General features: G+C 37.6%; 3 protein-coding genes across 7 annotated transcripts; 1 reads left to right on the top strand and 2 right to left on the bottom strand.

The window, feature by feature from the left end:
- The first annotated feature begins 54 nt into the window (after positions 1 to 54).
- Positions 55 to 3,990, top strand: LOC127360454 (olfactory receptor 52N5-like). Its single transcript, XM_051394888.1, has one exon. It carries the CDS (start codon positions 2,270 to 2,272, stop codon positions 3,230 to 3,232), a length of 963 nt encoding a protein of 320 aa, XP_051250848.1. The 5' UTR covers positions 55 to 2,269; the 3' UTR covers positions 3,233 to 3,990.
- A 3,766-nt stretch (positions 3,991 to 7,756) lies between these two features.
- Positions 7,757 to 12,224, bottom strand: or6at1 (odorant receptor, family 6, subfamily AT, member 1). 4 transcript variants are annotated; one of them, XM_051394879.1, is made up of 5 exons: positions 12,120 to 12,224; positions 11,917 to 12,024; positions 9,506 to 9,693; positions 8,180 to 8,842; positions 7,757 to 8,025 (listed from the first exon to the last, which is right to left on the bottom strand). In XM_051394879.1, the coding sequence occupies exons 2-5, from the start codon at positions 12,017 to 12,019 to the stop codon at positions 7,861 to 7,863; spliced, it is 1,119 nt and encodes a 372-aa protein (XP_051250839.1). In that variant the 5' UTR covers positions 12,020 to 12,024; positions 12,120 to 12,224; the 3' UTR covers positions 7,757 to 7,860. The 4 variants fall into 4 exon arrangements, with proteins under 4 accessions (XP_051250839.1, XP_051250840.1, XP_051250841.1 ...); XM_051394880.1 differs by having other exon boundaries at positions 11,917 to 11,990; XM_051394881.1 differs by having other exon boundaries at positions 11,917 to 11,987.
- A 1,048-nt stretch (positions 12,225 to 13,272) lies between these two features.
- On the bottom strand, positions 13,273 to 15,280 carry LOC127360463 (putative olfactory receptor 52L2). 2 transcript variants are annotated; one of them, XM_051394901.1, is made up of 2 exons: positions 15,127 to 15,280; positions 13,273 to 14,953 (listed from the first exon to the last, which is right to left on the bottom strand). In XM_051394901.1, the coding sequence occupies exon 2, from the start codon at positions 14,947 to 14,949 to the stop codon at positions 14,005 to 14,007; it is 945 nt and encodes a 314-aa protein (XP_051250861.1). In that variant the 5' UTR covers positions 14,950 to 14,953; positions 15,127 to 15,280; the 3' UTR covers positions 13,273 to 14,004. The 2 variants fall into 2 exon arrangements, with proteins under 2 accessions (XP_051250861.1, XP_051250862.1); XM_051394902.1 differs by having other exon boundaries at positions 13,273 to 14,949.
- Between the last annotated feature and the right edge of the window lie 1,310 nt (positions 15,281 to 16,590).

Here is a 16,590-nt window from a genome sequence, read left to right as displayed (position 1 = left end):
TACAGGCATTCTGTGTTCACAGAGATGGCTGATTTGGATGAACCAGAAATAAAAAAAACCCAAGATTTATGGTCTAATTATACATACATACATATATAATGGTATAACAGTCACAGGGGGAAATTTTCTGCAGTGATATCCCAATGAAACAGAGTGCTGTTTGCTTCCTCATATTTAGGTTTTTCCTGTAAAAACACAGAGCAAGGGAGAGACAGATAGTGATTGGTGTTTACAGCAGCCAATAGGTCTGAGTGTGCATTACATCCCCACTGCTATGCAGCTAGCACTATCTACCTTCCAGTGAACACAGCTGGACCCAGGACTACATGGAGACTTTAAGTAATATTCAATGCAAACCCGATGCAGGGGTCTGGTAGATTTGAGGGTTTGTTATTGTATGTTCCATCCAAACATGGAAAATGATCAACTCATGGTGACAGCGCACATAAATTAAGAGAAGTGAGAAGTTGAATGAAACAAACACATCAAGTTAATTGTCCCCTTAGAGCTCCAGGCCTTCAGGGATGCAAGGACCTTTAGGGAGCCAAGAAGGCCACAAACAGCCCTGACTGGAGTACTGAGGACCATTCAGTCAACCTTTAAAAAGCCGACCTCTGGTTCGGCTGGAGATATTTCATGTCAACTGAGGTAAATACACTCATACAGTCTAATGTTGTTAACTGCTGTCAACTGTACTTTTAGATATTGAGTCGCTTTGTATACAAGATTCACATTCTCTTATTTCCCACAAGTCCTGGAAAACTTGGATATTTAGAGACAATTTTTCAGTCTTAACATTGATCAAAATTAGCAGATATCCTGTAAATAATCTACATGGTCCTGGAAAGTTTGAATTATATTTTAGTCTCTCACTCAGATTACGTAAACCTGGGTGTGTTTTGTGCTTGAAACTCGACTGCTGGTAGGATGACGCTTCAAAGCAGGTTTACCAGATGCCTTCCTTCTATTTTTTCCAGACCTGAAGCAAACTTATATCTGAATGCATACAGCTTATAAATGATCAAATTTACATTTGTTGTTGTGGTTGACAATACATGCACAGCTTTGTTAATTGTACATGCAAGAAATAACTTTCTAAAGAAGAATCATCTGTAAAATAAAACAACTTACTACCTGATTGGAACTACATACGGGCTGTGGCCAAATTTATGTTGGAGGTAAACTCTAGTAGCCCCAACCTCTTTTTTAGGCCTCGACAATGAATAGAGTATATCTCTGCAACTACAAGGTCTATTTGAATAATTTTTGTGTCATAATAAAGGGAACACTTATGCCATTTGTTCAGATGTGTAAGTATCAGTATGTATGTCACTGGCTCACAATAATTTAAGACGGCACACAGCTTACATTTTTCATTCATAAATAAGTAATAACTTTTACAATGAATATCTCTTTGAAATGTTTTGAAAAGTTGCAGCTCTAAATCTAAATCAAAGCATAGCAACATAAATGGACATTATCTCTGCCAAGTTTGAGTCTTATAAAGTGAGGCAAAGCAAAATTACAGAGGTTTTAGTACAGTCTATTTAGGTACTCTCCAATATGGCAATTTTGGCACATCTATGCCTTTTGAAATATTTTGTGTACCAAACTATATATTTCACTTTTATGTCACTATTGGGGTTCATTACATCTATTTACAGCAGTTTCTGACTAATTTTTAATAGAAAACCATACAAAGCACTAACACTAATGAGCAAGTGCTGGCCTGTATTATCAAGAAAAAACTCCTAGAACTAGAAAATGGAAACATCCTGGATAGTGATTTGTTAAAGAGTGTGAACCCTGTCCTTTAATACAGTATCAATATGCAGTTTGTTTTAAAAGGTTTTCTTGTCCTAGTAATACTGAGCACATGTTTCTAAGCTGTTCTAAATGCGTGAAATGGGCGACATTTGAGCTGCACTGTGTTTTATGATTTTATTTTGGCTTCAATTGAAACATGAGAGTGTCTGAGTGAGGAGAAACTTTAGTGAGTAAGATCTGATCACAAGTGGTCTCGCATGTCGAGAGGCTGTTAATAGCAGCTGTAAACAGACTCTGAGACACTTCATCATAAACCCTGCATCATTCAAAAAAAGAGGCATAAAACTGGAGTTAAAGTCAATGCTAGGCCTACTGGTAAAATTATATGTTTGTGAGTGAGTGCTGTCCTGATTGTCAAGAATTTTTTTTCTTAAAAAGGGTGGTAATCAAGTTTGTTAATGACGACAGTGTTGACTAAACTCTCTGATCCTCTCGCTGCAGTATGGAGAATGAAACATACAATATGGATGTTCTGCAGCTGGAGGGGTTAAAGGTCAACCTCAAGCCCTCCATTCCTGCCTTCATCCTCCTCCTCCTCATCTACATCTTCATCATGGTGTGCAACATCGGCCTGGTGGTCCTAATCTTCATGGAGAGGAGCCTCCACGAGCCCATGTACCTGCTCTTCTGTAACATGAGTATTAACGATGCATTCGGGGCCACGACCGTCATTCCTCCCTTGCTGTGTGATGTTTTTGTTCCGGTGACGCAGCGGTTCATCCATTATTACGAGTGCGTCATTCAGGCCTTCTGTGCTCACTTTCACGGGGGCACCTCACACACTGTGCTCATTATCATGGCGTTCGATCGCTACGTGGCAATCTGCAACCCTCTGCGATACACCACCATCATGACCAACAGGATGGTGGTGAAGCTGTCGGTATTGGCGTGGATGGTGGCCTTCCTCTTGATTGCGGTCAGCGTAGGACTCAGCGTCCGCTTGTCGCGCTGCAGGCGGGTTGTGCTCAACCCGTTCTGCGACAACGCCTCCTTGTTCAAGCTCTCCTGTGAAAACATCATCATCAATCACATATACGGCCTCATCAGCGCCATGGGCACGATGGCGGTGTCCCTGTGCAGCATAGCGCTAACTTACCTGAGGATCGCCATGGTGTGTTTGAGCAGTAAGAACAAGGCTCTGTATAGCAAAGCGCTGCAGACCTGCGCCACCCACCTGGCTGTGTATATTATCCTGCTCCTGTCAGGCGGCGTCATCATCATCCTCCATCGTTTCCCCAACCTATCAGACGAAAGGAAGCTGGCATCCATCTTGTTCCATGTGGTTCCTCCTTCCATGAACGCTGTTATCTACGGACTGCAAATCAAAGCAGTCAGAGAAAAAATTCTGATTATATTCAGAGGAATGAACAACAGGAGTAAAATGACTGTGTCAGAGGTGAAGTGATGATACCAAATCAAATGTACCCGCTGTCCCCACAACGTAAAGCCAATATCTGCCTCCTGTTGCTCTAATAATTTGTATTTTCTCATGAGTAACACAAGGCAAATATTTGCCCTTTAATCTGGTTGATGATGGCAGTGTGAGCTAAAAATAAAACAGATTTTGCTGCGATTTAATGACAATAAATGAATCAAAATGATGCTGAAATAACTACATTATGATGCTGATGTGTAAAAAGTCTGAATTCATAATGTCAGTCTGTCTGTAAGACGACGAGCAAACAACTTCTCTGACAGACACATATTTTCAGAGCTTCCTCTCTTAAATTTTCTTTCAATTGATGATTTTGTAACTATATTGTTTTATATATATATATATATATATATATATATATATATATATATATATATTAAGGTGGGTTTTTAAAGTCTTCTATGAATATTGATTATTATTATTATCATTATGACTACTGATGAAAGTTCTGATAAAAGAAAAGTGATTCTGTCGGTTTGAGACTGATGGCTGTTTCTGTTCATGCTAATACGTTTGAGTTTAACAAACTAGATCTTTTGAGTCATTGTAATATTTTTTATAGGTTATTTCTGATAGACCATAAGTGCCATAAGTATTATATATGTATATGGATGTGTTTTCACCAAGATTCGAAGAGGAAAGGTCTAATTTAACTGATTGATTTCTATAAAGGGTTATGTATGTGTATAATGAATAAATAAATAAATAAATACATTAACTAATTCAGAGTTTGACTAAAAAATGTTTTACCTCGTAGAAGTTTAACAACTGAATTAAACTTAAAAACATTATAAAGTTGTGTGGCCGGAAAGAGATTGAAGCCATCAGGGCTTCCATTGGAGGTCACGGCTTTATGAATCAAGACCCGTCAAGTCATCTTATACAGTGCCAGTCTAACTCTGGTCCTGCTGGAGGAGGTTAACAGAGGTAAACCTGACACTGGTAAAAGTTAGCATTTATAGTTCACTAAATATTGTATGAACTGTATCTGGGATGTTAAAAAAAATAACTCTAACAACAATTAAATGCACTGTAAAACCTGATGAGTTAGTGACTCAAACTGTTTGAGGATAATTAAACAGTATTTATTGTTAAGGTAACTTAAATTAAGTTAATTCCATTTAGTTAATTGAAGTTAGACTCAAGCAGCATTTCTCAAAATTATTTAAAATGTGTCATCTTTATACAAATGTTACCACTTAAGTTGAATTGACTCAGTTTTCTTCCACTAAAGCAAATTATTACATTACCAATTATAAGTCCTAACTATAAGTGCCCTTAGTGTTTTTTTTGTTATTTTGTTTCGTATATTTGTTTCGTTGTTTTGTACCACTTTGAGATTATTTTATGAAAAGTGCTTTACAAACAAAATGTATTATTATTATTATTATTATTATTATTATTATTATTATTATTATTAAGTCAAAACAGCTGAAATACAATAAAATAAAGATAATTAATTACAAAGAAAGAAAAAAACATGAAATATTTACACTTATTTTAATCATTAAGAATTATTTGGATGCATAGGTTTATCATGATTAACAAACTGAAATATAAACTAAAATTGTTATAAAAGTTATACAGCATTATAATGCTTTTATTTTTATCTACTTCAAGAAAATAAGTGAATACAAAAAATACTATCTGTCTTTTTTGCAGCCCATGGATCTGCCCCTTTGCTGGCTTTTAGAAAGAATGAAGGTTTAAGACACTTAACGTTGGCTTCACTTCATAGACAAGGAACTCAATCGTTGCAATCTAAAACCACCCCTGGGAAATGACTTCCCAAGACAAGATCAACACAAGATCGTCAACGTGTTTCAAAAGAATAAAATCACATATGTGCAAAGTTTCAACAAATCCCTAAAACTGCAAGACGTCCATACCCAACGGCCCGGTGGAGAAAACTCAGAATTTCAAATGTCTTCACTAACTTTTCAGGCTTTGAGTCAAATTCTTTAAAGTTTTGAAATAAACTAAAAGGAGATTTATGAATTAACCACAATCTTTGCACAACATCCACTGTAAAAAAAAAATCTCTAACAGTGAAACATCTCATGACACAATCTTTATTTATACGTCATTTTAAAGAGAATAAAGTTGTTTTTTTCATATTACAGAATGTAAATTGCATTAAAAAAAAACCACCGTCATAGCATCATATGGTATTTTTAATTTGGTAAAACTGTTTCCTTTGATGGTAGAACTGTGTTTTTTTATACAGTAAAATATGGACTAGAACTCAAAAGTACTAATTGTTACAGTAAAGTTCTGGAAATCCCAGCTTCTGAAAAATAACATTACAGAATTGTCTCTAAATGACAAACAAATGTATTATAAACCTATTATAGAAGATTGTGAAGCTCCTATTCAAATAAAACCACAAATGTCTTGTTAGATTTCACTCAAACATGAACAAAAAAAAACATTAGGGCAGTTTTAATTGTACTTCACCTGTCAAAATAAGAGAAAACTCAACTGTCTCAGGCAACTGTGTTAACAAAATTAAAGTTTTGGAAATAAACTAAGAAGAGTTTTGCCAACCTGTAATCTTACGTTGAGATAATTTACTTTTCTTTGTTTGAAACACTTAAATCGTTGAGTTTTAGAAAAAAAAAATTCAGCATTTCAAACATTGTTCAGTGGGCTGTGAACCCACAGCAATTATTCGGGTGCTTAGAATTAAATATATGAAATTATGAAGTTGAGTTTTGATACATTTTTACGTTTTTTATAAGTTTTTCTAAAGAAGAAAAGAAATATTACCATTAATTATGTGTTTATTTAATAACTAGAAAATGAGTTTGACTTAAAATAGAGACAGTTTCCATGAAGGTTTTCTCAACTTTGTTTCTCTGTTTTAGTTTAAAACAAAGGTCTCATTAATCGGGTACCTCTGTGCACATTCCTCCTTAAATTGAGCAATTTTAAGGGAAATTGAAGGTATAATTGTCTGAAGTTTGTGAGTTAAATGAACATATTTTTAAATTTATTTATTATTTGACTTTTAGAACATCTTACTTTGTCATATTTCACAAGACACAATGACACATTTGTATGTATTGACATGTCAGGATCACAGACAGTATAATAAATAATGGACTTTGCCTGAAAAATGAAGACAATGCAGAAGTGTCTTAAACCTGCATTTTTTCTAATGGTCAGCAGGGGGCGACTCCATTGGTTTCAAAAAGAAGTCTGTTAGTACTTATGGAGAAGTTGATGTATGAGCTCAGTAAACAGTTTCCTGATGAGTTTCTGGTCTCAGTCTCTAGTTTCAGTCTTCTTCCATACAGCATGATGTTCATTTAGTAACTGATGGTCCCATTTAGAGTAAATCAGACCATAAAGCAGGGTATGCTTTAGGGCGGGGCTACCTTGTGATTGACAGCTCATTCTCTGTGAGTCCGTCCAGCTCAATGCACCAAACTCAGATCAAAGTGTCAAACTAGGCAGTTTATTTAACTGTTTGTCTGGAATACCAGATCCTCTGTGACCAGGCGAGCCGCCATTGTTTCCAAACCAAGAGCAGCAAATTAGAGCAGCTCAACTCGCAGTAAGTGACCTCCACTGGCTGCAGACAACATGGCGACGGTATTGCACAATTCAGTGGGTGACATGTGAGTAGGTTCACACTCGGTCATGATAAAATTTCTCATAACTGGCTTCTCAGCTGATTAAGTTTATTTGATTTTAGGAAAATTGTTATTGTATTCAATGCAGTAATCTAGTATTAGTATTAGTCGTAAGTATTAAACATCCTGCTGCACACTTTAATAAAAGCTGTTTTAATATAGTTTACATCATTATTCTTTCAAAATAAAGGACAAGGTAGAGTATTTACCATATGTGGTCACACGAGAGAGTTCAATACTGTATACAACGCCTCCCTCAGAGAGTCAGACACCCTCTCTCTGTAATCTGACTCAAACATGGACGATCATTGAGGGGTTGTGAGATGATTAATGAACTTTTTGCTGATCTTTTTGTTTTATTTATCTTATTTGTTTTATGAAATACTGAAAGAGTTTAGCTGTGTGTTCACTGGAAGGTAGACACTGACACTATAGCTCATAACACCAGCTGCACAGCAGTGGAGGTGTAACCCAGCGCCCCCAATACTTTCCCCATAAGGTTACATGTGAAACAAGCGGCTGTCAAACAGTGGATACGTTTCGTTTTTCTCTCAGAATTTGATCCATTAAGTCCTGTAACATTTTAAAAGTCTAGAAGATTTGCAAGATTAAATTATTTATCCCCATTAAAGTAAACAGAGGGCTGAGATGGAAGCTAGCCGCCTCATGTATTCATCCAGGTAAAGTGGCTATTTTGGCTTCATGTGCCAGTGAGCAGCTTTAGGAATAAACTGCTGTATGCAGTTCTCTTTATACATCCAACAAACACCAATCAATATCCATTAGTCCCTCCATAGCTGCCTGTTTTTACAGGAAACACGTAGATATGAGGAAGTAAACAGCACTCTGCTTCCTGTTTCATGGGGACTTTAACTAGTTTAATGTGACCCTTCAATGCAAATTCAACAACAGCTGAACAAACAAATAAGATTTGTGCAGAGCAGTTTCTTTCTGGATGTCTCAGGACACAGTGATGACATCCTTTATGGTTCCCACAGCAGCAGGACTGAACCTGCTCAGAGTCTTTCTGATAGACTGTCGCAGCTCCTTGTTCCTCAGACTGTAGATGATCGGGTTTATGAAAGGAGTCAGAGCGGAGAACAGCACCGACACAACGATACGTTCCTGAAACAATGAAACAAATATAATGCTTTATTTAGCATGCAAGGTTGCTGCTGTAACTGTATGTTTTCTTTAGTTTGATCAATTAACTTTTTAACTCTTAAACGATTAAAAACAAATTTTTTATTTCACCTGAACTTTAAGTTAAGTCTCGTACCTCCGGCGAAAAGTTTCCCACCCGGTAGGAGATGTATACAAACGAGGCCGAGCCGTAAGAGATGGACACCACAGTCAGGTGGGCGGCACACGTCCCGAAGGCCTTCAGCCTCTGAGCGACGCCCATCCTCGACATGGACACGCCAATGAGGATGTAGGAGGCTAGGATGAGGACTCCTGTGGTCAGTAGCGCTAATATGGCGAAGGAAACCGACACAATGTTATCCACAGATGTGTCAGCACACACCAGCCGCCTTACAGACGACAGGTCGCACCAGCCGTTCCTCACCACGTTCGGGCCACAGTAAGGTTTCTTCCAGGTCATGGCGGTGGCTGGCAGTGTGCAGAAGAGGGCGAAGCCCCATGCTCCTGCGATGAGGAGCAGCTGGACGGGCCGGGTCATGACGGCAGTGTAGCGCAGAGGGTTGCAGATGGCCACGTAGCGGTCATACGCCATGACAGTCAGTATTGCGTAGGCGGTAACGCCGAGCTGAATGAAGAAATGCATCTGGAGGAAGCAGCCCGAGACGGAAATGGTGTTCACGTCCCTCACGAAGCCTGACAGCATTTTGGGGATGGTGCTGGTGGTGTAGACAATGTCCACAAAGGAGAGGTGGTAGAGGAAGAAATACATGGGAGAGTTGAGCTTCGGATCGGTGGACGCCTGCATGAGAAAAAACAGTGGAAGTCATTGGTACCAAAGACTGACCCTCCCTTAATTCTGCACCTTTTTACTCTGTGGTCCAATAACAGTTGAGCATATCTGAAAATAGTGAGGCGTTTTTATTTACACATGCTGAGGGGGGACTAGGAGTCTGCCATGTTGAACCGGCATGTTTCTACTGGTGCCCAGAAAGGACAAAGCAAACATTGCATCTGAATAGAGCCTTTCGTGTTTTTGGAGTGTATCGCGGCCACTGCAGCTTCTACTTTCGCACTTGGAAGAGTGAAGCGAGGGAGTTGCAATCTGCAACAGCGTCAGATGCCACTAAATCCTACAAACTGGACCTCGAAGTTAGCTAATGTTAGCAAAACACTAGCCTACAAGCTAACTCAGGATTTATGTAAATTATTTAGCTTGTTAGCAAGTATTTTGTTAAGACTAGCTGTCAGACAAAAGTAGCTAGTTAGCTGCTTTTTTTGTCTGATTGATGTAGATTAGCTAGTGTTTGGCAAACTTAGCTAATTTAAGATGTGACTGTACAGTATGTTTTATTTTTTAACCAATCTTCCAAATGTGGTTGTCTTTTCAACATAGATTAGCCTAGCATAAAGCATTTCTAAGAACAAGAGAGGAGGAAGTTCACTAGATGAGTTTGTTTTGTACCACGAAGATGATCATGCTGTTTCCTCCCAGGATGATGATGTAACCCAACAGCAGGATCACAAAAAGGATCATGTTTGTCTTGCCAAGGTTAGTGAGGCCCTGGATGACGAAGAAAGTGACTCCCTCAGGTCCCCAGGTGCCATTAACAGAGCTCGACCTGTGATTGGTTGACAAGGGCAGGTCTGAATCTGGAAAGGAGGAAGGCGAGAGGAGCCGTCAGTGTTGATGTTGTTTTACGTAGCCGTGCTCATATTTTTTGTATATAAAGTGAACGAAATATAGAAACACTACGTCAGTGAACACAAACATAAAGAGTGGAGCTTAAAGTTCACATATGGGCTCAGACCAACACCGGACTGTAATGTAAATTAACTTATGTAACACACTGAAGTTCTTTTAGTAAACCTAAAGTTTAAGTTGTTTTTGTGCCTAAACCTAACCAAAGTGCAACTGTTTCACAACATTAGCCACAAAATTAAGCTTTATTTTGAAAGTCTAATCAAACGTTACACATAACTTTATTTCCTATGAAAATATGATCCAGTTTCACTAAGATCACTGATAAATAAACTGAACTGATGAAGAAGTATATACAGTATATATAGTTATTTATCACTTCAATGTACCGTCATACGTGTACTTCATTGTATGCCGAGGACACCACTCTGTACAGTGCCACCATATCTGAGCAAGTTGACGTAAATAAAGTGCAACAAATTAGTTTACAGTCCACTGTGTTTGGGTCCCAACATAGTTGGCAAAAAAACTCAACTAAAGTTGGCAATAAGCTCCACACATATTGAGCAAGTAATACATCTTTTTTGTGTAACCATTTATAACTCATTATATTATTATCTAATACATCAGTTATTTCCCTGTAATCTGGGCAAAATCTCATCTGCAGAGGGCGCAGGTTGATCAAAATAAGACGTCTTGTCCGGCTTTTGTGTTCAACTATATGCATTTATGATCAACATGGCTGAAGGTTGAACACAAGACTTCGGTGCCATTAGTACCAACAACCCGTGCGGGGTTATAGCACAAAGAGGCGCAGCCTCTGTTCACATGACCCTCCAAGAACAAATATTTATGAAATGACTGTCACTTACAGCAGTGGTTCCCAACCTTCTTCTGTAAGGGACCTCTTTTTATAATTTCTTAAACTGACTCAGTGACATATTTTATGGATATTTCATATTATATTCTTCTGATGTGAACATGATGATGGGACAAGAAAACACTGAATTTGTCAAAAAATAAGTATTTATGATGTTAAAAATAATCCTAAATACTACTAATAATAACAATAAACAATAAATAAAGCTTTTCAACATATTGGGTTTTAATACCACAAAATACCAAATAGAAATGGTTTAATTTTGCTATATAATTGATATCAGTATGTGACAGAGCTCACTGTGAATTCTGACTGAAATTCAGCATTAATTCATCATAAAATCTGAATTTGGAAATGTTTCTTTTGCTGCCCGCTGCTTCCCCTGATTGATGACCTGTACAGATGTGTTACTTCAGAATTACATATTTACCCTGTTAGATATTCAAATGATGTAGTGTGCAGCTGTGACATTGTAAGATAAGGCACTGGTTCCAGACCATTTTCTTTAAGGGAGTCCTTTTCTATCTTTTATTAAACCGACTCAGTATATATATACATATACATATTTTATAGATATTTCATATTATATTAAACTGCCAATGAACCCAAACAGTGAACTCAGTAACTACAGGAAGTTTGTGTAAAAGAAGACATTTGGATTAATTCAAGTCAAATTCTTCTTTTTCTCATCCTGAATGCGTAGTTTACATCAGTGGTTCCCAACCTGGGGGTCTTGAGGGCTTTTTTTCTTTTAGAGTTTTTTAGATCAAAGTTCTAATAGAACAATGGCGAAAAGTGTCAGTGACAAGAAAACACTGAATTTGTCAAAAGAGAAGTTTTTATGATTGTTACAAATTAAAAGTTCCCTAAACAGGAAATAATCTGCTCAAGATTCATCTAAATCTCTGGTTTTACACAAACCTCTTCCAGTTACTGAGTTCACTATAAAATATATACAACAGTTCCCTTCAGGAAAAAGGTTGGGAACCACTGAGATGAGGGCAGTTAATAACATGCAAGCTTTATGCAGATTAAATAAGTGAAATTCAGGTTTTCTCTAATAAGGTTTAAAAATAAACACCAGAAAACATTCACAATGAAATTTTTGACTTTTGTCATAAACTTGTAACTGTATCATCATTCCAACAGATTTACTTATATTTCTCTATAGTTCTTCTGCTTCCAACTGAAGCAGTATTTCTGATAAATGTATAATCTAACACAGTCTGAAGTTTGTTTGCATGGACATTATGAAAGCCACCACCGAATGACAAGTACAGAAACACTCACAGACCTCTGGGGCTTTCAGGTGAAATATCAAACGGTAAAAGCTCCATCTTCCCTCCGTAGACAGACAGACAGAATCTGCTGTCAACAGACAACAAGTGCAGAATCATTTACTCTACAAAAAGGAAAAGCTTTGTATGATAACTTCATTACAAACAATATAGCATTAAAAGCCTGGAGACTGTTTATAAAAGATCATCATCATCTTACCTGAATACGAGAGTCCGACTTTTCGCTGCTCAATGATGCAGAACTTCCTCTCAGGTCCATGTTTTGCCTTTTCAAGAGCAGCCGACTTTTTTTCCGATTATAACAGAGATTATTATCGCTTTAATTAAGATACATCAGATCCCTTTCATTAAAAATATAAATTGTACACAGGATAACAAAAGAATACCAAAGGGACCTGTTTTTAGTCACCTCTGTGGCGATAAACAAGCATCTGAACAGAAAACATAAGAAACATAATTGTCTTTGTTGCCAAGGTAACAACCTCCTAATTAAAGATTCATTAAAGAAGCTCTTGCCTTAATTGCTTGTTTGTGTGTGTGCTGTTAATACTTGGAGCGCAAGTTTGGCAGTAATGCAAAAGACTGCAATATTATAAAACAAAATATAATATCCTCTTCTGGCGGAGTCCGCCATGTTCCTACAGTAGCCCAGACCGGACATGGCTCTACATGGAGCCTTTTGTGTTTTTAGCACATTTCGCAAGCCACTGTATTTTTTTGCAATCATGTTTAATCACTTGAAAATAAGACTCGTTGTGTTTCTGTTACCTTAGAATGAGACGTTTTTATCTACAGAGGGAGCGGGTCCTCTCTGTTTCTACAGTAGCCCAGAATGGACAAACCAATCATTGACTCTAGACAGAGCCATTCATGTTATAGTGCATCTCACGGCCACCACGGCCACCACAGCCGTTTCCAGCCATCTAACCTGTGACATCTGTGACATGACATCAAGTATATAATCTGATAATTATTTTTCGTTGTTTATATCATTTTAAACTATCCCTGTATGTACAATAAAATAAAAACACAATTATAATTTGTTCCTTTGTCAAAAAAGTGTGAAGTGTGTTAATTGTTAAATATTTAAAAAAATATATAATACAGACAGAATATATTTTAAAAAGTTCAGTAAAACTCATCTTTGATGCAATATTCACATTGAATATATTATAAAATATTAATAACATGTAACTTAGTCAGGTTTCATCAGTTTTGTCTTCTATGGCCTGTACACATATACGGTATGTTTATATGAATGAATGCAGTCTGCATTTAAATGTAATAAAGATCAAACTCTAAAAAATGTATCTCTTACAGTTTTAACAAAAAATCACACTATAAAAATGTAATAACATTTTTGGAAAACTTTAATCATTTTTAATGACATTTGAGGTAAAAATCTTGATTATATTTATACAGGATCAACACAGTCTCACATTTTTCATCTTTCACAGTTTCATGACAACTTCCATTTTATCATATTCATAAAACTATAGGACATTAAAGGCTTTACAGTAATTAACTTCAGCTTAGCCAGCAAAGTTCTGTCCTTGATTTACTGTTTCTTACAGTATTTTAGAATTACAGTGTTACTAGAAATAAAATTACAGTTTACTACTGTATTCTTGTAAATTCACTACACAGTACTGGTCACAGTTTTGTCAGTAAATGTCTGTATATTTACAGTATGTGAAAGGTTTTACAGTGATTCCTGTATTTAAAGAATGTTACTGTAATAATAATAGTAATAATAACTTATGCAGTTCCTTTTTAAATATTTATTACAACAGAAAAATGTGACAGTACAACACAAGAAAAACTAGACCTCAATAAACTTCCTGTTTATTTTTCTTTTCTCTGTTTGATTCTTTTCTCCTCTTTCATGCAGTTTTAGAGCAGTACGCACACTAATTAAACCAAACTAATACAGTAAGAAACTGTAAATTTAAGGCAAAAAGTCTTACAATTTCAGTCAATTATTACGGTTATCATCACAGTTCTTCTTTTATTACTGTTAAAATTTTCTCTTTTTGACACTGAACCAAACTCAATTTTCATGTTTCAGATAAAACCCTCTGGAGTTAAATTGTCGGCTTAACTTTTCTGATATGAAATATATTTGACAAACACTTGTGTATTTCTTGGGATTGAAGGCCGTAGATGACGGGGTTGAGGCTGCCGGGAACAATTTTAAAGAGAATAGCTGAAATCTTCCTGTACTCTGCATACTGGGGGAAGCGATGGAGGGCGATGGGGACAAACCCACTGACTAACATGATCATATACAGGCACAGGTGAGTGCTGCAGGTCTTCAAGGCTTTACTGTTTAAAGACTTGTTCTTACTGGTCAGACAGACCACTGTAATCTTAGTATAGGTGAGAACCATGCTGCCTATAGATCCTGCGAACAGGACTACAGTGAAAGTGAGACCATAGACATTATTAATGAACACATTCTCACAGGAGAGCTTAAACAAGGAGGCATTGTCACAGAAAGTGTTTGCGATCATAGTCCTGCATCGGTTCAGCCGTATGGTCAGACCGAGTAGAATCCCGATCAAAACAAACCCCACTCCCCAGGCAGAAACTGTCAGCTTGATCACCATTTTGTGGTTCATTATGGTTGAATAGCGCAGTGGGTTGCAGATGGCCACATATCTGTCAAATGCCATAATCATGAGGAATGTGTGTGCGTTAGTGCCAAACATGTGTGCAGTAAAAGCTTGCATCACACACTCGTAGTAGTGAATGAGGCGCTCTGACGGAGGCACCAGGATGTCTGCAAGCAGCCGAGGAACCAGGAGAGTGTTTCCTACAACATCATTAATGGACAGGTTACAGAAGAGGAGATACATCGGCTGGTGGAGGCTTCTCTCCGTCCATATCAGCACCACAATGCCCACGTTGGCAACCAAGATGAAAACGTAGCTCAAAAGCAGAAAGATGAACATGGGGTACTTGTTAGTCTTGGTGACCCTTAACCCCTCGAGCTGCAGAGTGAGGCTGTTGTACGTGTAGTTTTCCATCTGTCTGAGAAAAAAAAAAAGAAAAGTTTGACAGAAATCTCTACATTGAGAGACAAATACAACCTTTAAAATAATCACATGAAGCATTGTAACAGAACAGAATTGTTCCTTTCAAATGTGGCAGTTCCTGAATGCATTTATCTGTTTAAATCAGTTTGAGCAGTAAAATATCCTTACGTATAAATATATGAGTGTCAAAGCATTGAAGAATAAAGAGTGTTTATTCTTTTGAAAAAAGAAAATTCAGTTCATTTTACTAAATAGCATTCAAAGGAAAGAGTCTTCCAAATCATCTTCCAGCCCTCAGTGACACAGTCCTCACCTTTCAACAGTTTAATGTACAGTAAGTCAGTTATAACATGGCTGTCCTCAGGGGAAGCTTTTACCATTGGCCAAAAAAACATCTATAATGATCCCGGGGTTATTGGAAACAGACTCGTCATGCAGAAACAAACCTTCTGTTGGCCATGTTGGAAACTGGAAGACTCTGATGAGGCTGTTGCAAGATGTGGAAACTGGATTATAAATGGATGTCAGAGGGTTGAAGAACTGTTCATCTTGTGTTTTAAAGGACCAATGTTTCAGATTTTGTAGCATCTAGCTATGTAGTTGTAGATTGCAATCACACTAAAGACTTGGGACCAATGATTACCAGAGGCCTAAGAGCTTAATGGGTTCCCACAGACAACCTGTACAATCATAAGACACCAGGTGGAACAATTACATGCATTTCAGTAGTGTCCTATGGGCCAACAATTGTCACAAAGGCTGTATTTGGACAGAAAATCAGTCAAGCAGCTGGTAGAAATGGTTGATGACAATGACGATGACAATGAAAGCAATCCAAACGTACTAGTTCCAGATCATCCTGTAACCAACAGCCTGCCAGACACCTATGAACAAAGCATAGCACAGATGTGGGGCTCATGACGTCAGCAGGCCTAGTACTCATCCGACTCAAACATAATTTTACTATGAGACAACAATACCCACTGACATTTGAAGAATTCACAGAAATTAGAAGGACAATATCAGGGCTGTTGGAAGCTATTGTGATGTCCTGCAATATCCCAAAATTTTCCTGTGAAAAAGAGTACACTTGGATGCCACAAGGCAACAGCGAGTCAGCGTAAATTTTGAATCGACTACAGAAAGAATTAGACACAGAGTCATATGCTCAGTGAACCGCGAACCATGCGAAAATATTCTGTCACAGTTTTGCAGCAACTACTGTGGGAAAGGGCATTAATTAAGGCAACAGAAACTATAATTTTGTCAAAGGTCAATAGGTCGGCAGACTAGAGCTATTGCAGTGGACCATCTAAACGTAATATGGAAAGCAGCGCGACCAACCGCCATCAAACAAGCCTTGTCTTTTTTGGCGGGAATGGCCTTGGCTACCTGACTACGCTTCTAATCGGAAGCACTGCAAGACTTAATCAAAACCACAGTACAAAAGAAAACTACACACTTGCAGTGGAATGGCAAGGCAGAGCAGGAGTTTGCACAACTTAAAGGTGATTTATCTACTACTCCTGCACTTACGAATCCAGACAATTTGTTTGTTGCAGAGAAACAAGGTTTGGCCAATGCTGTGTTAGCACAAAAGCATGGCCAGAATAAATAACCAATTTCCTATTT

This window comes from Dicentrarchus labrax, unplaced genomic scaffold (assembly GCF_905237075.1).
Source record: "Dicentrarchus labrax unplaced genomic scaffold, dlabrax2021, whole genome shotgun sequence".
Classification (NCBI taxonomy): domain Eukaryota; kingdom Metazoa; phylum Chordata; class Actinopteri; family Moronidae; genus Dicentrarchus; species Dicentrarchus labrax.
The sequence above is the reverse complement of the archived record's forward strand: the minus strand, read 5'-3'. Positions and strand labels throughout refer to the sequence as shown.

Excerpts from the sequence above, each read along its gene's own strand:
- or6at1 (XM_051394879.1), bottom strand. The coding sequence starts at position 12,019 with ATGATTCTGCACTTGTTGTCTGTTGACAGCAGATTCTGTCTGTCTGTC. Across the intron at positions 8,843-9,505 it reads ACAGCATGATCATCTTCGTG|GCGTCCACCGATCCGAAGCT; the intron begins GTACAAAACAAA and ends TTTCTCATGCAG. Across the intron at positions 8,026-8,179 it reads TGGGAAACTTTTCGCCGGAG|GAACGTATCGTTGTGTCGGT; the intron begins GTACGAGACTTA and ends TCATTGTTTCAG.
- LOC127360454 (XM_051394888.1), top strand. The coding sequence starts at position 2,270 with ATGGAGAATGAAACATACAATATGGATGTTCTGCAGCTGGAGGGGTTA.
- LOC127360463 (XM_051394901.1), bottom strand. The coding sequence starts at position 14,949 with ATGGAAAACTACACGTACAACAGCCTCACTCTGCAGCTCGAGGGGTTA.